General features: G+C 41.1%; 1 protein-coding gene across 2 annotated transcripts in view; it reads right to left on the minus strand.

Moving 5' to 3' along the window:
• Positions 1–25,576, minus strand: part of INPP5A (inositol polyphosphate-5-phosphatase A) — a 764,365-nt gene that overhangs the window by 276,364 nt on the left and 462,425 nt on the right. For both annotated transcript variants that reach the window (XM_033942100.1, XM_033942101.1), the window contains exon 6: positions 13,265–13,368. In XM_033942100.1, coding sequence (XP_033797991.1) covers positions 13,265–13,368 — 104 coding nt within the window. The remainder of the gene's footprint in view (positions 1–13,264; positions 13,369–25,576) is intronic.

Consider the following 25,576-nt stretch of genomic DNA (forward strand, 5'->3'; position numbering starts at 1 on the left):
TTCCATCGTTTGTAGCAGCCTCCGATGATCGTATGTAAATACATTACAATGATCTTAATATTAAAAGAGCACTCCGATCGATGCCCACATGATGTACAAAACGAAGCACTGTTTTTTAACTCTCCAAAATCTCTGACAGGTCTGGAGGTGCTGGTAGCGTTAATAAAGCCAGCTTCTCTCTTTTTTCTAATGGGCACAGATATAGGTATGTTCAATAATTTATCTACTTCAGTAAGAAGGAAAAGTGTTTTCAAGCAAATTTTAGTTTTATTTTTCAATATAGTCCCATGATAGCTCCACTTCATCCACTTTTCTTGAAATGACTTTAACCGCTTTGAAAAGAAGTCTTCTATTTGACCTTCAAACCAGGACGTCACAGCTTTCTTGATGTCTTTATCACTTGAAACTGCTATGGAGAGATTTCTTCAGAACTCAGAACAGGAAATAATCCAAGGGAGCAAGGTCAGGACTGTAGGGTGGATGTTTCAGCAGCTGAAACCCACTTTCTCGGACAGCAGCCTGTGATTGTCGTGACATATGCATCAGTGCTTTGTTGTGAAGAAGCACTGGTGCACATGCACTAATGCACATGTACTAACCTTTAACATGCCCAACTTTTCATGAATTATTTTCCAAACTGTACCTGCTGAGATGCCCATTTATTCAGCTATTCAGAAAACCTTAATTCGTCTCTGACAAAATTAAATCCTTGACTTTCTTGCACATTTCTGTGGAAGTTGCTTCCACAGGCCTCTAGTGTGAGGGTCACCTTCAATGGTCTCTCTACCCCACTTAAACTGCTTGCTCCAAAATTTTTCTTTGTAGAACGTTGAGGAAGACTCAGCATAAGCTGCAATCATGCGTTCATGGATCTCATTTGGCTTTTTCCTTTCTTTTTTGAGAAATTTTATCACTGAACGGTACTTCAAAATCTAGTAGTTTCTTACTTTATTTTGCACGAGGACTCTCCTGACATCCTGTCTCTTGGAATATTAGATTCGCACTGAGCTGCAACTGTGCATAAATAACCTTGAGACATGTTACAAGATGTACAGACTTGTTTCAACACGCTTGCTACTTTCTTTCATACTCAAGTATATAAATTATTGAATGCCCTTCATTTGTGCGTGTGTTACACACACACACACACACACACAATATCTGTGATCATTAAAAAAAGAAAGTTGTGCCAGCCCCATCCCAACAACGTTCCCCCCTCCTGATGACAGCCTAAGGCCCTAGTTGGCCCAGGTGCCTAAGGCCAACCATATGGGAGGGACTTTAGGTGCCTGAGCCAATCAGAGCCTTAGGCCTCTCCCAGTGCATCCCAGGATGCACCGGAAAGAGGAAGGCCTGCCATTTTGAAGAGGTCTGCCTGCCAGCAGGAGGGAGTGGGCATAGGGAAGAAGCGCCGCAGTGTTCTATTAGCAAGAAAGCATAAGTCCTTCATTGTCCCCTGAGGAAGGTGACATTATCATCGATACTCGGATCCTAGTTGGGACCATATCCATTTTATATGCTTGGACTTGTTTTCGGACTTTTGAAAAGCTACTAATAAAGTGTATGTAACTGGAAGTTGGTTCACACATCTCATGTGCCATTTTTGTCTGTTAACCTATCGCTAAAATCATCTGTAGTACCTGAAGGTTGGAGGGTGGCCAATGTTATGCCGATTTTTAAAAAGGGTTCCAGGGGAGATCCGGGAAATTACAGACCGGTAATCCCGACTTCAGTGCTGGGCAAAATGGTAGAAACAATTATAAAAAAATAAAATTGTGGAACACATAGACAAACATGATTTAATAAGACAGAGTCAGCATGGGTTCAGCTGAGGGAGACCTTGCCTCACCAATTTACTTGACTTCTTTGAAGGTGTGAATAAACATGTGGATAAAGGTGAGCTGGTTGATGTAGTATATCTAAATTTTCAGAAAGCTTTTGACAAAGTTCCTCATGAGAGGCTCCTGAGAAAATTAAAGAGTCATAGGATAGGTGCCAGAGTTCAGTTGTGGATTAGGAATTGGTTATCAGATAGAAAACAGGGTATGGCTAAATGGTAATTTTTCTCAATGGAGGAGAGTAAACAGTGGAGTTCCCAAGGGATCTGTACTGGGACCGGTACTATTTAACTTATTTATAAATAATCTGGAAATTGGAATGACGAGTGAGATGATTAAATATACAGATGACATTAAACTGTTCAAAGTTGTTAAAACATATGCATTGTTTTGGCTGTTCAGTCTTTTCTGATCAATAAAAATTATTTGAAACAAAAAACAAAACAAAACACATGCAGACTGTGAAAAATTGCAGGTAGACCTTAGGAAATTGGAAGATTGGGTGTCCAAGTGGCAGATGAAATTTAATGTGGACAAATGTAAAGTAACATTGGGAAGTTTAACTCAAATCACAGTTACTGGTTGCTAGGGTCCACCTTGGGGATTAGCACCCAAGATAAGGATCTGGGTGGCATTGTAGACAATATGATGAAACCTTCCACCCAATGTGTTGCGGCAGCCAAAAAAGCAAACAGGATGCTAGGAATTATTTTAAAAAGGGATGGTTAACATGACAAAGAATGTTATAATGCCTCTGTATCACTTCATGGTGCAACCTCACCTGGAGTATTATGTTCAATTCTAGTCTCCTTATCTCAAGAAAGATATAGCGGCACTAAAAAAAAGTTCAAAGAACAGTGACCAAGATGATAAAGGGGATAAAAATCCTCTTGTATGAAGAAAGACTAAAAAGATTAGGACTTTTCAGCTTAGAAATGAGACGGCTGAGGGGAAAAATGATTGAAGTCTACAAAATCCTGAGTGGAGTACAACGGGTACAAGTGGATCGATTTTTCACTCCATCAAAAATTACAAAGACTAGGGGACATTCGATGAAGTTACAGGGAAATACTTTTAAAACCAATAGGAGGAAATAATTTTTTTCACTCAGAGAATAGTTAAGTTCTGGTATGCATTGCCAGAGGTTGTAATAAAAGCGGATAGCATAGCTGGTTTAAGAAGGGTTTGGACAAAATCCTGGAGGAAAAGTCCTTAGCCTGTTATTGAGAAAGATATGGAATGTTGCTACTCTGGTTTTGGGCCAGGTACTAGTGCCAAACGAACCTGATTTAATTTTTTGATTGGGTAACCAGAGAGCTGGATCGAGGACATATGCTAGATGTAATTTACTTGGATTTCAGCAAAGCCTTTGATACAGTTCCTCATAGGAGGCTGTTGAACAAACTTGAAGGGCTGAAGTTAGGACCCAAAGTGGTGAACTGGGTCAGAAACTGGCTGTCGGACAGACGCCAGAGGGTGGTGGTTAATGGAAGTCGCTCGAAGGAAGGAAAGGTGACTAGTGGAGTCCCTCAGGGTTCGGTGCTGGGGCCAATCCTGTTCAATATGTATGTAAGTGACATTGCTGAAGGGTTAGAAGGAAAAGTGTGCCTTTTTGCAGATGATACCAAGATTTGTAACAGAGTAGACACCGAAGAGGGAGTGGAAAATATGAAAAAGGATCTGCAAAAGTTAGAGGAATGGTCTAATGCCTGGCAACTAAAATTCAATGCAAAGAAATGCAGAGTAATGCATTTGGGGATTAATAATAGGAAGGAACCGTATATGCTGGGAGGAGAGAAGCTGATATGCACGGACGGGGAGAGGGACCTTGGGGTGATAGTGTCCAAAGATCTAAAGGCGAAAAAACAGTGTGACAAGGCAGTGGCTGCTGCCAGAAGGATTCTGGGCTGTATAAAGAGAGGCGTAGTCAGTAGAAGGAAGAAGGTGTTGATGCCCCTGTACAGGTCATTGGTGAGGCCCCACTTGGAGTATTGTGTTCAGTTTTGGAGACCGTATCTGGCGAAAGACGTAAGAAGACTTGAGGCGGTCCAGAGGAGGGCGACGAAAATGATAGGAGGCTTGCGCCAGAAGACGTATGAGGAGAGACTGGAAGCCCTGAATATGTATACCCTAGAGGAAAGGAGAGACAGGGGAGATATGATTCAGACGTTCAAATACTTAAAGGGTATTAACGTAGAACAAAATCTTTTCCAGAGAAAGGAAAATGGTAAAACCAGAGGACATAATTTGAGGTTGAGGGGTGGTAGATTCAGGGGTAATGTTAGGAAATTCTACTTTACGGAGAGGGTAGTGGATGCCTGGAATGCGCTCCCGAGAGAGGTGGTGGAGAGTAAAACTGTGACTGAGTTCAAAGAAGCGTGGGATGAACACAGAAGATTTAGAATCAGAAAATAATATTAAAGATTGAACTAGGCCAGTTACTGGGCAGACTTGCACGGTCTGTGTCTGTGTATGGCCGTTTGGTAGAGGATGGGCAGGGGAGGGCTTCAATGGCTGGGAGGGTGTAGATGGGCTGGAGCAAGTCTTAACAGAGATTTCGGCAGGTGGAACCCAAGCATAGTACCGGGTAAAGCTTTGGATTCTTGCCCAGAAATAGCTAAGAAGAAAAAAAAAAATAAAAAAAATTTAAATTGAATCAGGTTGGGCAGACTGGATGGACCATTCGGGTCTTTTTCTGCCATCATCTACTATGTTACTATGTTACTATGGATTGGCCACTGTGAGAATGGGTTACTGGGCTTGATGGACTGTTGGTTTGACCCAGTAAGGCTATTCTTAACATCAGAAACTGCTTGGGCTGAAAACTTTTCAGCACCGCCTCATAATACAGGCTAGAATGCACTTATTTTTTAAACATCTTTGGGTGGTGGGAGAAGGTTGGTGACCACTGGGGAAGTAAGGGGAGTCATGCCTTAATCCCTCCAATGGTCATCTGGTCAGTGCATCTTTTTAGCATTTAGACACTGTTAAAATAGTTTGAGGATCCGAAGGGAATGAAACTGTGTGACAAGATGGTGGCCATAGACAGAAGAATGCTAGGCTGTATAGAGAGAGGCATATCTAGCAGAAGAAAGGAAGTGTTGATGCTCTTGTACAAGTCATTGGTGAGGCCTCACTTGGAGTATTATGTTCAGTTTTGGAGGCTGTATTTAGTTAAGGATGTAAAAAGACTTGAAGCAGTCCAGAGGAAGGCGACAAAATTGTACGAAGCTTGTGCCAAGAAGAGACTGGAAAACTTGAATATGTATACTTTGAGGCCCTTTGAAGGGTCTTAAGTGCCTGGGCCAAACAGAGCCTTAGGCCCCTCCCCGGCACATCCCAGAATACACCGGGAAGGGGAATGCCTGCCGTTTTGTAATAGGTGGGCCTGTCAGCCGGAGTAGGTAGGCGTCCCTCTGGCCAGACTTTGTCAATAAGGTAGGGAGGAGTGTGTATGTTTGTGTGTTGGGGGGGGGGAGGGTGACCTCAGGGATATGGGGGAGTTGTTGGGGGGGATTGAGCAATGGCGGGAAGGAATGGGCATCCCTCAGACTGCAGGAGGAATGGGGGTAGTAGGGTTGGGGGATTGTGCGACAAGGCGGGAGGAAGTGGGCATCTCTCAAGCTGCAGAGGGGGGTTGTAGTAGTGTCAGGGGATTGTGTGACATGGTGGCAGGGAGTGGGCATCTCTCCAGCTGCCAGGGGTGGATGTCAGAAGGTTGTGCGAAGGCAGTGGAAGGGAATGGGAATCCCTTCTGCTGCTAGGGAGGGAGGTCTGTCCGGGGGTTGTGTGATGTGGCAGAAGGAATTTGGCATCCCTCTTACTGCCAGGGGTGGGTGTCAGGAGGTTGTGCGAGCACAGTGGGAGAAAGTGGGCATCTCCTGCTGATCTTTGCTTTATTAAAGAAATATATATGCGGGTGCTTTATATATATACTAGTCTTTAAGCCCGTTACATTAACGGGTGCTAGAATATATGTATGTCTGTCTTTCTTTCTTTCTGTCTCACTCCCTGCCCTTGTGTCTTTCTTCTTTTCTTTCTGTCTCCCTCCCTCCTATTATTTGTCTTTCTTTCTATTTGTCTCTCTTTCTGCCCCCTATGCAGCATTTATCTCCCCTTATCTACTTTCCTGTACAGTAGCCATATCAGCATTCCCTCCTCCTCCATTTCCTTGTGCATAAGCATTTCCCCCCTCCCTACTTCCCTGTGCAGCATTTTCCTCCCTTGGGTGCTAGAATATATGTGTGTGTCTGTCTTTATTTCTTTCTCTCTCTGTCTCCTTAGCCACTTTTTCCTGTCCATTCTCCCTTCTTTTTACCTCCCCTGTGTCCACCACCACCCCTTCACTGCTCCCCTTATCCAGCAGCAGCCCTTCTCCCTTTGTTTTACCTCCCCCCTGTCCATCATCACCTCTTCCTGCTCCCTCTGTCCAGCAGTAGGTCACCCTTTATTTCCACCCACCCCCCGTCCATCAGCATCTCTTCCTGCTCCCCCTGTCCAGCAGTAGGCCTCCCTTCATTTTTCCCCCTGTCCATCAGCATCTCTTCCTGCTCCCCCTGTCCAGCAGTAGGCCTCCCTTCATTTTTCCCCCTGTCCATCAGCACCTCTTCCTGCTCCCCCTGTCCAGCATTAGGCCTCCCTTTATTTCCCCCCCCCTGTCCACCACCACCCATTCATGCTCCCCTTATCCAGCAGCAGTCCTTCTCCCTTTGTTTTACCTCCCCCCTGTCCATCAGCACCTCTTCCTGCTCCCTCTGTCCAGCAGTAGGCCTCCCTTCATTCCCCCCCTGTCCAACAATAGGCCTTTTCCCCCCCCTGTCCATCATCACCTCTTCCTGCTCCCATTCAAGCAGCCTGTGCAGCAGTCTTCACACGCTGCTTCGGGTTCTTCTACTGCCCTGATTTACTCTGGCACGTCCCTGATGACATCATCAGAGAGGCGGCAGAGCAAATCAGGGCAGTAGAAGTGTCTGAAGCAGCGTGTGAAGACTGCTGCTTAAATCGCCGGGTAGGTAGTCGGGTCAGCGGCAAGGGAAGGGTGGTGAGCGGCAAAGGACTCTCTGAGAGGGGGGGGCAAATGCGCTGTGTTGGAGGGAAGGGTAGGCAGATGCGGGGACCGGGTTGCGTGTTTTCACAGCTTCTGTGGTGCCTGAGCTGCAGGAGAGGGAGCGGGTTGTACGTGGCGGGGGAGGCCCCGACTTCCCGAGCTGCAGCTTCTTCGTCGTTGAAAGTCGCCGCCGCCGCCGCAGCTCCTGTCTCGCAGCTGTGTAATTTTTTTTATTTATTTGAAAGCCGCCGCCGGGGCCGCGCATGCGCAGTCGTATTTTCGCGACAGCTCAGGGAACACTTTTTTTTAGTGCGCATGCGCGGCCTACCATTTTATTATATTAGATATGCGGGTGTATTCTGTGCATGTGCTGATCACTACCACCAGCCACTCATCTCAAGTAAATATAGAGAGCCTACGTGAACATCCGTGAACCCCTTTTAAGAATGACTCACCTTTCTGAAATTGTTGCAATAGCAACCTTGGTAGCAGCCCATCAGATTTTACCGTTAAGTTTTAGTTTTGAGAATCTTCCCCTAAGTGCAACTCTTCAGTTGTGTAATATCAAAGATATAGAACCATGTGTATTTCTGTTTTGTTTTCAATTTTCTAACTTAAGATTCACTAGGTGCAAATTAGAAAAGTAAATGGGGTTGAGAATTTTCTCAACAAGCTCTGATGAAATTTGTGTCAAGATCTCCCCACTCCCTAAAATGAGGTTATAGAAGAGGGATAAGGTCTCTCTCATCTCCCAATATTAAGCCTCTCCCCAGACCCCTTGTTAATAAGATTCCTTTAGCTAGCAGATGGATTGCAAATACAGGCAGTTTCATCTACTAAAAGAGAACATAAATCATCATTGAGAAAGGAGAGACCGTGGTAAGGTTATCACCATACAGCCTTCCCCATGAAAGGTTTGCATTAAAGCATTAGTGAAATTAATTCATCTTTCATAAGAGCTTTGAGCAGTTTCTTTGATCTATGATAACAACCAATTTCTCACTATGGGAAAAAAAAAAAAAAAAATCCTCAGCCATGATAGACCACACAAATCTGTTTTGTTTTTTTTAAAGGCCTAACTTTATCTGGCATGCTGCTCCCAAAGGCATCATTTGAGATTCATACTCAGCCAAGAGGGCCTATAAATCAACACAGAAAGTTTTGTTAGTTCTATATGCGGTGGGCTGTAATTATTTTGAATTGCATTATGGCTCAATCATTGTAATTACTTTCAGATCATCCGTAAGTAGCAATAATAAAGAGAAGAGAAATCAGTCTTAGACCAATAGAGGTTGTTTACGTTTAGTTTAAATTACTTAGAAATCACTTTTTTATTTAAAAAAGAACACTGAAATGAGAGTCCTCTCAGGCTCCACCTGGTCCTTAGCACACCACTGTTGGAAAACCTTCCAGGCCTTGGCATAAGAAGCTGTAGTAGAGGGTTTCTTTGAGTGCAAAAGAGTCGAGATAACTACATCTGAATAACCGCACTTCATCAAGGCTGAGTGCTCAAGTGACCAAAGAACTGTGGATTCTCCATGGGCACTGGCCCCCGACTGAGAAGGTAGCAATGAAGATGGAGCTGGAGTTTCCTGTCCCACTGAAGACAGATGAGATCCACATACCATGGGTGACAAGGTCAGTCCGGAGCTACTAGAATCACAAGGTCGGGATACGTTGCTATCTGGAAGATGACCCGACCAACCAGAAGCCACGGAAGAAACACATACAGGAGCTCATGAACCGGCCAGGGCTGAACCAAGGCATCCAAGCCCTAGGCTTCTGCGCTGTGTTCTTTGACTGATAAAGTGCCTGGCCTTCGAGTTCTCTGCTGAAGCCATCAAGTCTATCTGGGGCTGGCCCCAGTGCTGTATGATCATACTGAATGCCTTCTGTGAGAGGAACCATTCTCCTGGGTTCAGGACCTGTTGGCTGAGGAAGTCTGCTTGAACACTGTTGACTCCAGCCACATGGGCCACCGAGAAAGACGGAAGATGTGCTTCCACCCAGCAAAACAGCATGTGAGCCTCCTGGCCCAAGGGAGTGCTTCGTTTGCCCCCTTGATGATTCACTTATGCCACTGCCATGGCGTCATTGGAGAATACTCGCACTGCTTTTCCTTCTAGTATAGGCTGGAGTGTGAATAACACCAGCTGAATTGCCCTGGGTGCCAGACAGTCCAGGAAAGCTCTGATCTGCTGTTGAAGTTTCTGTCTGTGTTTCTTGGGAAGAAACACACGACCCTGCCTGGTGTTGAAGAGAAGACCTAGATACTCCAGGGACTGGGAGAGTGTCAAGTGGCTTGTCCTGAAGTTAACAATCCAACCCAATTCCTGCAGCAGAGACACCACCGATTCCACCGCACTTTTACACTCCTGATGAGATGGAGCCCGGATTAACCAATTGTCCAAGTAAGGATGGACCTGGACCCTCTGCTGGTGGAGAAAGGCCGCCACAACTACCATCACCTTGGTGAAAGTGTGGGTCACCATTGCAAGGCCATAGGGCAGAGCTGTGAACTGGAAATGCTGTTGTAGAACATGAAAATGCAGAAACCTGCGATGATCCAGGTAGATTGGAATATGGAGGTAAGCCTCTGTGAGATCCAAGGATGCCAAAAACTCTCCTGGAGAGACAGTAGCTATGACTGTGTGCACTGTTTCCATGTGGACATGAAGAATCCACATGAAGCGATTGACCGACTTTAGATCCAGAATGGATCTCCAGTCCCCCCATCCTTTCTTTGGCCTAAGCCCTATTTGTGTTCTGGAATGGGTTCTATTGTTCTGATGCCTAAGAGACATTGCAGGTTAGCACAGACCCTTTCTGGCCGACCTGCCAGAGAATCCAGAAACAAATCTGGAGGCAGGCAAAAGAAGTCTATCTTGTGCCCCTCCCGAATGACATCCAGCATCCATCGATCTGAGGAAATGCGAGTCCAATCCTAGTAAAACTGAGAAAGTCGGCCTCCGATATGAGGTAGCCCCACCTAACCTCAGGTGTCATTGGGGCTTTTTAGGAACAGTAGCTGAGGCCTGAGGACTCTTGGAATTGGAACTGTTGTAACGAGGGTGGTAGCCCTGGGAATATCTCTGGGAGGAAGATACCATGGATCCCTGACAAAAACTGCAGGAGGAACAAAAATTACTATAGAAACATAGAAGAAGATGACGGCAGAAAAGGGTCACAGCCCATCAAGTCTGCCCACTCCAACAACCCTACCCCCTTGAATTTACCCCCCTAGAGATCCCACATGTGTATCCCATTTCCTTTTAAAATCCGGCACGCTGCTGGCCTGAATCACCTGAAGTGGAAGTTCATTCCAACGATCGACCACCCTTTCGGTGAAGAAGAACTTCCTGGTGTCGCCATGAAATTTCCCACCCCTGATTTTCAGCGGATGTCCTCTTGTGGCCGAGGGACTTTTAAAAAAGAAGATATCATCCTCCACCTCAATACGGCCGGTGATATATTTAAATGTCTCTATCATGTCTCCTCTCTCTCTACGTTCTTCGAGTGAATATAGCTGCAATTTATTCAGCCTTTCTTCATACGGGAGGTCTTTGAGTCCCGAGACCATCCTGGTGGCCATTCTTTGAACCGACTCAACTCTCAGCACATCTTTTTGGTAATGTGGCCTCCAGAATTGTACACAATATTCCAGATGAGGCCTCACCATGGATCTGTACAACGGCATTATAACTTCGGGCTTCCGGCTGATAAAGCATCTTCGGATACAACCCATCATTTGTCTTGCCTTTGATGAAACCTTCTCCACTTGATTGGCAGTCTTCATGTCTTCGCTAATGATCACCCCCAAATCACGTTCCGCCTTGGTCCTAACTAAGGTTTCACCATTTAGTGTGTAAGTTTTGCATGGATTCCTGCTGCCGAGGTGCATGACCTTACATTTTCTAGCATTGAAGTTTAGTTGCCAAGTCGAGGACCAGTGTTCCAATAGAAGTAGGTCCTGCGTCATACTGTCTGGTAAAGTGTTCTCACTTACTATGTTGCATAGTTTGGCGTCATCGGCTAATAATGTGATTTTACCCTGAAGCCCCTGAGTCAGATCTCCCACAAATATGTTGAAGAGGATCGGGCCCAAGACTGAGCCCTGAGGCACTCCACTGATCACCTCTGACGTTTTTGAAGGGGCACCATTCACCTCCCGACGTCCTGTGAGACTTGTTTACAGAGAGAGACTTAGGGCAGTGCTCAGCAACACTGGTCATGAGGTCATCCAGACCTTTACCAAAAAGAAGCTGCCCCTTGAAAGGAAGTCTGCTTAAAATAGCCTTGGCGACAGCGTCCCTAACCCAATGACAGATCCAAAGAGTCTGACGCACAAACACTGCATAATCAGAGACCTTACTAAGAACTTGAATTAGATCATAAAGGGCATCCGCCGCATAATCCACACCATCCAGCATCAGCAGAAGACAGACATGCATCTCCACAGAGGACGCACTGCACAATCTTGTATGATAGGCACGCGCCGTAAAGGAAGCAGCTGCCATCACATTGATACCTAAAGACACCACTTCAAAAAGCTTTTTCAACATAATGTCCACTCTGTGATTCTGAGAATCCTTAAGCATCACTCCCCCATCACTAGGGAGGGCCATGCGCCAGATAACCTGTGCCATGGTGGAATCTACCTTAAGCTGTTTAAAAACCTTCTGAAAATCAGGAGCAAGTAAAATTTTAGACATAGCTTTAGAAAGTCGAAAAGAGCTTTCTGGGGTATCCCATTGTTCTGTAACCAGACCAAGAAGCTGTGGATAGGATGGAAAAAAGTAAGACAGCACATTAGAACGGCACATGACTGAAGCCCGAGATGTGGAAGGTGGAGAATCCAATTTGAGCTCTTTCAGAATATCAGCAATAAAAAGGTAGACAAAGCCATGCTTAAAGAGTCGTTAGACAGAAGGTTGTGACGTGAGAGAGGCTTCCAACACAGGTGCGGCTCGTGAGAGGAGCCGCGGCGGCAGCTTTGAACTGAAAATAACTTCGGCAAGGGAGCCAGCCTTCAAAGAGGCTTCTGACACAGGCCTGGATGCACGAGGAGCCGCCCCCATCGCCCGCGGCTTTTAACTGAAGAATAACTTCAGCAAGGGAGCCGGCCAGACCGCAGGCCGCAGAATAGTACCTGGGGGGCTGCATGCGGCCTGCGAGTTTGAGACCGCTGGTCTAGGGTGTCCGGATTTTACAATTGTAAAATCTAGCAAACCTATGAAGAAAGAAGCAGAGATGAGTTCAGGGAGAGAAACTGTGTGGGATTCAAAGAGGAGGGAGCTGATAGGGGATACAGGCTGGGAAAATGGTTCTGAGAAGAGAGAAGATCAGGGAAGAAGCACTAAGAGTTGAAGAGAAGGATGGAAGTGGCAGGAGAGATGAAATTAGGAAGAATAAAATTGAGAACAAGCAAAGAAAATATAATGTTCAGGTTTTTGTGTGCATGGTTTGAATCTGCTCCCCATAACTGAGCTAGCACAAGAATCACTGTCTGGAAATGTATACTATTGCTAATTGAGCTGGGTCACTTTGGGGTAGCTGCTGGTATCTACTCTTTTGTTCCAACCTTGCAGTCACTGGGAAAAGAACGTAGTTAATTAGAAGGATGGGGAAAGAGGAAGAGATCATGAAAGCATGGAATAGCATGAATTGAAAATTTCCCTTTTTAAACTTACTTTCTCTTGACAGCTCTGTCGAGAGGGGCTATGGTAAGGCACTGAAATAAGTGGGAATGGAACGTGGCACTGATTCCATTTCTCACAAAAATTTAAAATATTATATCCCTATTAAATTCCACAGAAGATACAAATGAGCATAAAGTAGCTCGGGGAAGAAATGACAAAGTTTTTTGGGGGGAGGGGCTAGGGCAGAACAGGGCAGGGCTGGGCTGGGGCGGAACGGATAGGACCACGTCCTCTTTTTTGTTACTGATGAAATCTGGTAACCCTATGTAGTATCCTTCAGAATTCTAACAAAAAAGCACATGTAAAAACTATTTGACAAACATGAAACCATGGGCTCCTTTTACTAAGGTGCGCTAGCATTTTTAGCGCACGCAGCAGATTAGCGCGCACTAACCCCGCGCTACGCGGCTAGAACTAACATCAGCTCAATTCTGGCATTAGCATCTAGTGCGCAAAGCAAGTGCTATTCCGCGCGTTAATGCCTTAATGCAGCTTAGTAAAAGGAGCCTTATATAGAGTGACATTTTTTGCCAAACAATGCACATCTTGAAGCACTCAACACTCATCCATATAAACCTGTAATGCCACCAATTTTAAACGTATTTGATCTCTTTAAACTCACAGGCATATATGCCAGCAGCAGAATCAAAATTGGAGGAGTCAGAGTAGTAGGCACATACCTCTGGGAAAAACTCCTGCGGGAACTTCTCTTTCTCTAGCATGGGTGTGCTTTCTAACGTATCGGAGTAGATTTCTTTGCCAGTAACTTTTCTGTACTTTTTTGCTAGAAAAACAAAACACTTGAAAATTAGTAACTCTAAACAAAAATTCTTGGGAAAAGGATTAAAAAAAAAAAAACCCAAAACAAAACCTACAAAACACAAAGGGATCCTTTTACGAAGCTGCGTTAGGGCATTAACGCGCGGAATAGCGCACGCTAGACGCTAACGCCAGCATTGAGCTGGCGTTAGTTCTAGCCGCGTAGCATGTAGTAATATCCTGCGTGCGCTAAAAACGCTAGCACACCTTAATAAAAGGAGCCCAAAAAATGCAACCTTTAAATGGGCACAATGTTAATTTAACAAATCAATCCCCTTATTTACTCACTCTTGTTGCTCTATTTTATCTGTCTATATATTCCACCGTTGCTTACACATTATGCTGTCTGTTAAGATGTTTTGATGTGCATTATGCTGACATTGTAAGTAGCATACTATGTATGCTACAGAGTAAGTATTGTTATTTGAATATTTTATTGCTGTAATTGTCTAATATCTAGATCAGCTTATTCCTGCTGAATTTTACCTTGGGTGAATTTCTTCAAAGAGGCTGCAAAAATTAATCAACCAATCAGTAAGTATGCAGGCAGAAGACAATGTAGGATAGGTTAAACAAAAGGAGGAAACTTTCAAAGCCACTTGCCTGGGTATTTACGTTGGTAAAATTTTAGCTAAAAATATTTCTTCTTTGACTTTGATTAATTATTTGACATTTACTATACCATTCTTAAATAATACAATTGTACAACAGAGCAGTGTACAAAACATACATATTAAGTGATAAAGGTAAATGGAATGCCATAATATTACATTACATTACATTAGTGATTTCAATTCCACCAATACCTTGCGGTTCATAAGAATGATATCAGAATGACATTAATTGAGATAAAATAGCATACAACACGATGCCAACATGGTGCCTAGGGATAACCACCCCCCTCGCCCCCCCCCCATGCCACTGAGGTGCTCTACCAGAATTTAAATGTGTGAGTATACACGTACTCACAAAAGTGCCAGTATTCTAACGTGTAAACATGGGCATCAAGTTACAGAGCTACTCTTTAAAGACACTTTAGCATCTTTCAGAAGATTTAACATAAAAATGCATTTGCTCAAGACCAGATATCTGAATTTACCCAGACATGTCCTCTATAGAGGACTGTGTGGGTGTCTAGACGGATTTTGAAAACCCGGCAGTTTATCCAGGATTTGGAAGGTCCTGGCTCTGCCAGAGCTCAGGGCTGAGTCTGGAGGGCTTCTGAGTATGCACGGATGCGATGCGGTCACACACATGCACTCATGCGTGTGATGTCATAGTCCCACATTTGCATACGCTCGGAGGCCCTCCAGACGTGTCCCTGAGCTCAGGGAAGGAGAGGAGATGAGGTTTGTTTGGGGGCAGAATTGAGGTGTAACAAGGTGGGGTCACATGTCCTCTTTTTTACTACTACAAATATGGAAACCCTACTCAATACAAGTGGTATAATCTGTATAGTATTTGTCTTTAGTGGTTTATGGCTATGACTAGAGAGGGAAGTCACTGTTTTCTTAATATAAATGGGGCACAAACAAAATCTACTGCCATAAAAACTCTAATGATAAAATAAAATCTAGGGGCCAATTAACTAAAGTGTGGGAAGGACTTACCATGTGAATTAACAGTTATAATAGGGCTACAACACATATCTCACACTAATTCACATATTATCTGCTTAATTTTATAATTTAGTTCCATATTTCCATACTTAGCCCAGAAAAGTGCAACTAATAACTGGCAATAATTGGAATTAATTACTGCTAATGGGATCTAAGTTGCAATTACATACATAACTGTATTTAGCATTGTATACACTTAGGGGCGGATTCTGTAAGTGGCGTCTGTCATGTGTCAATCACAGACAGGTGTCAATACAGAATCGTGGCTAGCAAGGATCCTAGGCGCCAAAAATGCAGGACAGGGTTTTACAGGCCTTCAATCCGGCACCTAGGGTCTTTACAGAACTGCTGCCAGTGAAGCCTAGTAATGCCGAAGTCCGGCACTGCTCCTAAACATGCCCACTTCCAGGCACCAGTACTGGAGTGCACCTAATTTATTTTATTTTAAAAAAATTTTTAATTGTTTTTTAATGGCACAACCAATACACTTTCACAATACACTTTCACAAAAATGGAAAATCAAAAAAAGGGTACTGTGTTAATATTGGAACATAAGCACATAGACCAGTCTTAATAGAGGAAAAAAAACCTCAGACAGGGGCCCGCCCACCTCCACAATGGTGGAATAACGGTGTTCGAGCGGTCACTTCACTGGCTAAAACCTCCTAGTAAAAAATGGTTCAAACAATGTGTCTCCAATTGCTTTGAAAATTATGTGTAAGATAGAAGAGAACAACTTATCTTTCTTTCTTCAAGATCGCTGTACCTCCAATTTGAGATATATTAAAACTAAGTGCAGCTTAGTAAAAGGAGCCCTTAATTAGTTGGCCATATAGGATATTTCATTGGTATTTTAATTTTAATTATTAGAATTATATGTCATTTTATTAATTTATTAATTTAGGTTCCAGAATTGAGATATGTACATCAAGCAAATCAATGTCCTTAGCTCTATTTTATTTGCTTTTTATATTTATATGAGTAAATATCTGATAATTATTATATGGTTTTCTTTTGGGGAAGGATAGGTTCTTTAAGATTAAAACTTAAATATAAAAGCTCATTTCCCTTATAGTTCACTATTAATGTGATTTTTCAGATAGGTTTTTCGGTATTTTATTTTTCTTGGAACATAATATACTGTATTTATATATGATAATAGGAGAATATATCTATGGTTAATTAATGTTTTTAATGTTTTTTGGTTTGCTGCCATCAGCTCTATTGATTTCTTTGTGGGGAACACTAAGCAAATCAATGTTTTTCACTTTATTTGATTTGTTTCAATATATATCTTATTATTATTTTTTGTTTAATATCATAAGATATAATTTGTTTAATATCATAAGATATAATTTGGTATTTTCATTGTTATTCTATGATTTGCAGTTCTGTAGTACTGGGTTATATTTTCTTAAATCAGACACTTACATTAAACATATTAATGTCATTAGCTATATTTGATATGGTTATCATATTGTCACAAGAAACAAGGAAAAAATCCAACGAAGGCTGCAGTGAAATATATATTATACTAAGCAATATATTGACTTATCAGATACTTACTGATGTGACAATATGATAAACGAGAAAACAAAAACAAAACTGCAGACAGTATGTACAAGATGCAGGCTATGTTTATTATATCAAATATAAATGCAGTTAATATTACCACCCTTTGAAGACAAACCTAAGGACCCAACATGGTTTGTCTTCAAAGGGTAGTAATATTAATCACATTTATATTTGATATAATAAACATAGCCTGCATCTTGTACATACTGTCTGCAGTTTTGTTTTTGTTTTCTCGTTTATCATATTGTCACATCAGTATCTAAGTCAATATATTGCTTAGTATAATATATCATTCGGTATTTTAATTTTATTCTTTAATTGTAGCTATAAGGCATTGAGGTCAGCATAATCATCCTAAGACAATAAGAGGAGCATAATCGAAAGGAATATCTAAGTCCATTTTCATCTAAGCCGCAAGTCGTCCAAAGTAAAAAAACAGCTTAGGACACATTTTCGGAAAATATGTTCAAATTATTTTCCATTTTGAAAATCGTCTAATTTAACGTCCTGTCGATCTGATTGTTCAAGCAGCTAAATCATCCATCTTTATACAACTTTACATCCAAGGCAAAAATGCCTAGAAAAGGACCTTTTGGACGTGGGAGGGGTCTACAAAGTGATGGACTGGACAATCAGACATGGCACCTAAATAGTGGGGTACCTTACAGGGCACTGCTGTAAACTTCACAAAATGGGTGCCATGTCTTCATCTCATTACAGCTCCCTTATAGATAAAGGTGAGCCCCCAAACCACCTCCAAAATCCCCTAGACCCACCTATCTACCACCCCGATAGCCCTTATGGCTGAAGAAGCCACTTATAGAGCAGTACAAAAAGGTTTGGGGTTTTTTTTTTAGGGGAGTGCACGTTTAACCAACAATGCAGTGATTACAGTGGCTTATGGGCATGGGCCCTCCTCTCCATGGGTCCCTAACCCACCCCCAAGATGGCTTAAGATACCTCTGTGCAGCATGACTAGGCTTTCCTATGCCAGGCTGCCAGGTGATGATGTTCTGAAGGCACAATTTTCAAGTTATGATTAATATTTTTATAGGGGTGGGGGGGGTTGGTGATCACCGGGGTAGTGTGTGGGGGGTCTGTATTATGTGTTTGCTGTGCTTATCTGGTCACTTTAGGTGGTTTTTTGTGACTAAGACCATGTTTTAAATGGTCTAAGTCACAACGTCCAAGTTTTGTCGATCCTGTGTTGTATAACTTTCAGTTATGCATGCAGTACGACTAAGTCTAAGCCGGCCCACATCCCGCCCTCAACAGTTCTCCTGAAACGCCCCGTTTAGCTATGGTCGTTCAGTGGCACTATAAAGACCTAAGTTGTTTAGAACAGTGATTCCCAACCCTGTCCTGGAGGAACACCAGGCCAATCGGGTTTTCAGGCTAGCCCTAATGAATATGCATGAGAGAGATTTGCATATGATGGAAGTGATAGGCATGCAAATTTGCTTCATGCATATTCATTAGGGCTAGCCTGAAAACCCAATTGGCCTGGTGTTCCTCCAGGACAGGGTTGGGAACCACTGGTTTAGAAATACATCCAAAACCCATTTTTATTATTAGCACTTGGATGTATTTTGACAATATTTGTCCAAGTGCCGACTTAGGCCAGTTTTTGGATGTTTTTCTCTTTTGATTATGAACTCCTAAGGGTCTAATGTATCTAGCTTTATGTGGTTTGGAACAATTCCATGACATTGCTATATACTTGCAAGTTATTTTATTACTTTATTTTTGAATTCAGATTCTTATGTTAAATATACCATTGTTTTTAGGTATATTTGATAAATTGATTATAGTTATATCAGTAAATATCAATATATTGTTATATTTTAGGGAAATATTGAGCTATATTTGACTGGTTTAAATGGATTTGTTTAATGTTGGGGGGGGCAACAACAATAATTGATAATTATAGATAATTTGGTAATGCATATTTGATTTTTGGGTTTGGTCATATTAAGATGATATATTGGAATGCAAGGGGGGGTTAGGGATTATGGATCTACTGAAACGTTTCCATGTTTACTATGAATTATATTGATGGATGGGGAGGGGTGGGAGAAGGGTTGGGGCAGGTCCTGGATGTGTGTTGAAGAGTTATTTTTTTAACAGACAGTTGTAATTATTTAATGAAAGATGATAACTTTAGCTATTTTAACTCCAATTAAGATGGCTCTAAAACTTTTTTCATTGAATGTCAATGGGCTCAATCATCCCATCAAGAAGAAAAAGGTTTTTAATTTTTTGAAAAATCAACAAATCAACAAAAAAATCAACAAAAAAAATCTATTGGAATCATAGATCAAGTTCTTGAATGGTTTACTTCCTTTTTGTCAAGCCGTTCTTCCTTTGTTAGATTTAACGATAGTACATCCAAGAATTACTCATTAGAATATGGTATCCCACAAGGCTCAATACTATCTCCTCTTCTTTTCAATATATTTCTTTCACCACTTCTAAACATAGCCCAATCTCTAGGTTTTACAGCTTTCGTCTATGCAGATGATATTCAGCTCATTCATCCATTGGATCCAGATAGTAATGATGACATCGCAGCAATTAACAATAAACTTGTAACAATAAAAAATTGGCTAAATACAAATAAACTATCTTTAAATATTAATAAAACAAAATCGATGCTTTTCCCTTGGAAAAAAGATATAACATTAAGATCTCCAATCTCTATCAATAATACTGATTTAGAACAGGTCACTTCTTTAAAAATACTAGGCGTTTTGATAGATGATAAGCTCACATATCACGATTATATAAACAATATTGTTAAATCATGTTTTTATAAACTTCGATTGATTCGCTCTCTTGCAAAATTTTTACAACCAGAATCCATTAATATTCTCATTCATTCCCTAATAATGTCTAAAATAGATTACTGCAATTCACTTCTTATAAACGTTACACAAAAAGAAAAAGAAGGCTACAACTTATACAAAATACTGCTGTGAAACTAATTTACAAAGCTAAAAAATATGATCATGTTACCCCACTGCTGATTAAATCCCATTGGCTTCTGATAAGCCATCGGATCACCTTTAAATTACTGCTTTTGGTGTTTAAAGCTTTAAACTTTAATGAACCCCAATTTATTAACAGATGGCTTATCCCATATAGTACAACACGATCACTTCGTTCATCTTCATTTAATCTTCTTTCCGTGCCTTCAATTAAAATGATAGGAACTAGAAGACACGACATGTTCTCAGTTATGGCCCCACAATCATGGAATCTTTTACCACAATACATTAGAGAACTTAAAGACCTAACATTGTTTAAAAAAACGTTAAAAACCTTTCTCTTTAAAGATGCGTATGGATCTTAGGACACTGAAAAAATCGATTATTTTTTAACCGTTACCCGGTTTTTTTTTTCTTTTTTTCTTTTTTTTTTTAAACAGTTATTATAACCCCCCTTTTCTGTTCTTCCCTTTTATGTTTTTTCTTCTCTTCTATCAAAAATTGTAACTATTCCCCCTCCTAACCACACATGTCTTGTATGTCTTACCCACAAAATTATTTTAAACTTATGTCTACACTCAGTTTGTTAAGTGTGTTAAATTTTAACTAACAACAAATTTGTTTTTATGTCAACATTAACATTGCACTTGTTTAATTTATTAATATATGTTATTATTATTGTACATCGCCTAGTAATTTAAATAGGCGATTCATCAAGAATAAATAAACTTGAACTTGAACTTGAACAAGCTGACATATTCTTTATACAAGAAACTCATTTATCAGCGATGGAATCAGCTAAATTAGAAGGTGGTTGGATAAAACATTGTTTTTATGCCCCAGCAGTGGGGGAAAAAGCAGGGGTAGCAATCCTGATTAATAAGAAGATTTCTGCTAAGTTTGATAACTTCCAGACTGATCCAATGGGTAGAAGGCTCTATGTTAATATGACTTCAGGAAATGATACTCTGATGCTTTTTAATATTTATGCTCCAAATACAAATCAGGTGGAATTCTTTAAGAAACTCCAACAAGTAATTATTTCACTCTCTATGCCTAATTTAATCGTAGCTGGAGACTTCAATGCTATAATAGATCCAATTATGGATAAATAACTAAGTAGACCAGTGTTTTTCAACCTTTTTTGGGCAAAGGCACACTTGTTTCATGAAAAAAATCACGAGGCACACCACCATTAGAAAATGTTAAAAAATTTAACTCTGTGCCTATATTGACTATATATAAAGTAATTCTCTTGAATAGGAATCAAATAAACACAAAGAAAGTATTTTATAATTACTTTATTATGAAATATTAAGTAAACAGAATAGTGAAAAATTATAAAATACTTTATTCAGTGCGAAACCTGGGCCTGTTTGGCTGAACACAAAGCTGATATTCTGGCTGGAATCGAAGAAAGACACACACGTAGCTCTTCGTCAACAGCTCTCAGTCTCTCTCTGTATTTGGTTTTTATAGCATACAAAAATAGACAAATATACCATCCATCCTTTTTATTAAACCACAATAGCAGTTTTTAGCGCAGGGAGCTGCGCTGAATGCCCAGCGCTGCTCTTGACGCTCATAGGCTCCCTGCGCTAAAAACCACTATTGCGGTTTAGTAAAAGGTGACCATATTGTAAAATATAGACAGCAGATATAAATTCAGAACTGTGCATAGTAAGTGAAGGGAAGTTTTCATCTCTGGGAATTTACCCAGTTAACTATTAAGTTATTTGGGCAAATTCCTTTGAAAACTGTGGTAATACTGCCTCCACTTTGCTAAATTTAAAATAAAATCATTTTTCCTACCTTGTCTGGTGATTTCTGGTTGCACTTTCTTCTTCTGACTGTGCATCCAATCTTTCTTCCCTTCTATCAGCCTGTATGCTTTCTCTCCTCCACACCTCATTCCCTCCCCCAACTTTTTCTTCCTCTCTCCCTGACCTTTCTTTCTTTTTTTCTGTTTCTCTTCTTTCCTTCTGTTTCCCTGCCTGCCCCCTTTCTTTCTTTCTCCCTGCCGTTCCCCAAGCCACTGCCACTGCCGCTGCCATTGGGGAACAGGACCCACCAATGGATAACAGGCCCCAAAGCCGACGCCGACGCATGCTCTCCCTGACGTCAATTCTGCAATCGGAGAGGAAGTTTCGCCCAGCCAGGCAGCGATTGGCTGGCCCGAACTTCCTCTCCGACTGCAGAATTGACGTCGGGGAGAAGAAGACTTATCGGCTCGATAGATTAGATCGCCAAGACAAAGTGAGTCCTGGGTGATCGACTCACTTTGCCTTGGCGAGCTACTGGCGCCCATGCCTCGGGCCCCCTGTCAGCTCCGGGCCCCTGAATGCAGGACTGGTAGTACTGCCCTGATGGCGGCCCTGCGGCACACCAGGCAACATCTCGCGGCACACTAGTGTGCCGCGGAACAGCGGTTGAAAAACACTGAAGTAGACAATTGAAATATTTAGGTCTTGATAATCTCATGAACAATTGTGGTTTAAAAGATATTTGGCAAATTTTTCATTTTAATGCTTGGGAATTTACATTTTGTTCCCAAGTTCATAAATCATTTTCAAGAATTATTTTTTTTTTCAGATCATTTAGTTCAACAGGTCATAAAAGCTAATATAGATCCTACTGGGCTCCTTTTACAAAGGTGGGTTAGGGCCTTAATGCGCAGAATAGCACGTGCTAAAATTCCACACACGCTAGCTGGACCTCCTCCTCTTGAGCAGGCGGTAGTTTTTCAGGTAGCACACGCTAATCCAGTACATGCGCTAAAAACGCTAGCGCACCTTTGTAAAAAGAGTGCATTATTTTAACAGACCATGCGGGAATTTAGATTGAATATCAGTTTACCAATGAAGATTCCCAGAGACCTGTTTGGAGGTTTAATGATACACTGCTTGCAGACTCAAATTTTCTAGAGGAAATTCAAATGAAGATAGTGGAGTTTTTTCAGTTTAATGCCTCAGAGGAGATTCCTTTGGAAACTGTCTGAGATGCTTTTAAAGCAACTTTAAGAGGGCAGATTATATCCTATTCGATGCATGTGATGAAAATACTTAGAATGGAGTTTTCTAATTTTGAAAACACAATTTCTTTTTTTTTATTATTATTTATTTATAGAATTCAACATATTATCAAGCATAAACTTGTGCAGAAAGAAATTAAGCCAAGTACAACTACAATCTACTACTATTCAATAAAAATTGGTTGTTAAATAATAGGAAATAAAAATTACAGTGGCTTAACTTTACTCAAGTCCTCAAAATTGGATCCAAAACTTACAAAATTAGCGAGAAAATAAGAAATAAATTTATCGCTGCTTTAAACTGAGAGCAAAATGCATAACTTTCTAATGAGCTTAAGATTTTCCTTTATTCAACCGGGATATAGACAAGAAAGTAGTTAATTGAAAGGGTTCAAAGAAAACATACTTATTCATTTGGTGATGCACAATACACTTGCAAGGATGTCGCAAGAAAAAAGTAGCCCCTAAAACTAGCACTCCTGGCTTAAGTAGAAGAAATTCACGCCTACGCTTCTGCATCTCACGTGATACATCAGGAAATATCTGTATTTTATGTCCAAGAAATTATTTCTGTTTGTTCTTAAAGAATAATCTCAAAATCCATGCCTTATTGAACATCCAGGGTCACCTTTCTTTTATATTCTCCCAAAAATACATAAGTATGCTATACACCCTCCGGGGTGACCGATTCTTTCAGCACAAGGGTCTCTTTTGGAAAGATTTAGGGCTCCTTTTACGAAGGCGCGTTAGTGGTTTAACGCACATAATAGCGCATGCTAAACTGCCGGCTGTGCTAGCCACTACCACCTCCTCTTGAGCAGGCGGTAGCTTTTTGGCTAACGTGGGGGTTAGCACGTGATTAAAAGTCACGCACGCTAAAGCCGCTAATGCAGCTTCATAAAAGGAGCCCTTAATCAATATGTGGACTATTTTTTTGAAACCTTTAGTGTCAATAGCTTAATCATATATTCAGGACACTACTCATTTTTTTACAAAGTTACAGCAACATAGAGTAGCAAACAGCACCATTCTGGTGACCCTGGATGTTTAATCGTTATATACAAATATTCCCCAGGATGCTGCTCTGCATGTATTGGAATCTTTTATAGATTAACAGCCACATCCCCATGCAGTACCCACTGAGGGCTCCTTTTACTAAGCTGCGGTAGCGTTTTTAGCACGCGCTGCAGATTAGCGCACGCTAACTCCATACTATGTGCCAAAAACTAATGCTCAATGGTGGCATTAGCATCTAGTGCGCGCAGCAATTTAGCGCACGCTAAGTGCGCGCTAAAACCACTAGCGCAGCTTAGTAAAAGGAACCCTGAGTTTTTGATTCAACTATTACAGATTTCTCTGAAGTAGCATTATTTTAGTTTTCAGGGGGGATGGTACCAACAGTGCCAAGGTACAGCTATGGGAGCTACCTATGCCCCATCTTTGGCAAATCTCTTTATGACAAACTTTGAAGAACATCATGTTTATTCCTCTGCATTTTTCTCTAGTATTACCTATTGGGGAAGATAAATTGATGATATCTTTCTTCTTTAGGAAGGCTCTTTTGAGAGATTACAGGATTTTCTCAACTACCTTAATTGCTGTGAAATCACGATTAAATTTTCTATGACATACAGTATATTGAAAATATCATTTTTGAATGCATCTATTGAGATCAGAGAACTGGAATTCTTTACAACTGTATTTCGGAAAGAGACTGATCGTAACACGTTCTTGCACTTTGGGAGCTCACATCCAAAACATCTTAAGGAGAGTCTTCCTCAATCTCAATTTCTTTGGTTCTAAAGAATATGTTATATGATGACGGAATATAAACATCAATCAGAAATTTTGAAAAATTGCAAGAAAGAGGTTACTCAAAACAGTGTATTAAGAGATCGTTTAAAAGAGGTCTCTTTAATTGACAGAGAACATATATTGCAGTACACTGAGGATACTCCAACACTGATGTGATTACATGTACATTACAATTTACCAATCGAGCAAAGTTATCTGGAAAAGCCATTAAGAAATACTGGCACTGTCTATCTACTTTTGATTGTTTTAAAGACAGCAGATTTATATTAGCTTATTTGAGAAATCGTAATCTACAAGAGCGTATATGTCCAACTAGCAAAGGCACTATGCCACGTCAGCTATTTAATAGTGGAGATTGGAGAGTGGGACATTTTAAATTTGGTCATTGTTATATATGCTCAATTACCCAGGAGGCTGATGTTATTGTTAACCTGAAAGATAATAAAAGCTATTCACTCAGATATAATACAATGTGTGACTCCACGGGTGTCATATATGCTGTTCAATGTTCCTGTATTAAATTATATATTGGACAAACCTCTAGGAAATTTTGAACTTGTATGACAGAACATAAATCATGCTTATCTTGTAAGCGCTTAGAGGCACCCTTAGTTGAACACTGTCTAACTTTGCAACATTCTTTTACTGATTTGAAGTGCTGGATTATAGAACAGCCACTCCTGCCGGTTCGTAGTGGTGATTATAAGAACATGCTGAGACAGCGGGAGCAGCGCTGGATTTTTGTTTTAGGCACTTGCGCTCCAACAGGACTTCATTCATACATAGAATGGAATGCCTTTTTTTAGATATTTTTTTCTGAAGTTCTATACTTAAATCCTTGTGATTTTGAATTATATTTTTTTAATTTCTTTTTTTGACGTAGTCACGTTTTGTTACATCATTACGTTTTCTGGCGTTGCTGAAGCCTATTTCCGGTACGACGAGGGGCCATTTTTGGAGGCAGAAATTTTGAAGTGTTACGCTCAACTTTATTTTTTGTTTAGATAAACTATATTTTTTTTCAGCTTATGATTTTTTATTGTTGCAGCTTATTCCCCTGACGAAGCTTATTATAGCGAAACAAGGGCCCTGTCGGGAGTTTGCTGAAGGGGGTCCGTTGAAGAATGTTCTATGTTTTGGAATTGA

Source organism: Geotrypetes seraphini, chromosome 4, assembly GCF_902459505.1.
Source record: "Geotrypetes seraphini chromosome 4, aGeoSer1.1, whole genome shotgun sequence".
Classification (NCBI taxonomy): domain Eukaryota; kingdom Metazoa; phylum Chordata; class Amphibia; order Gymnophiona; family Dermophiidae; genus Geotrypetes; species Geotrypetes seraphini.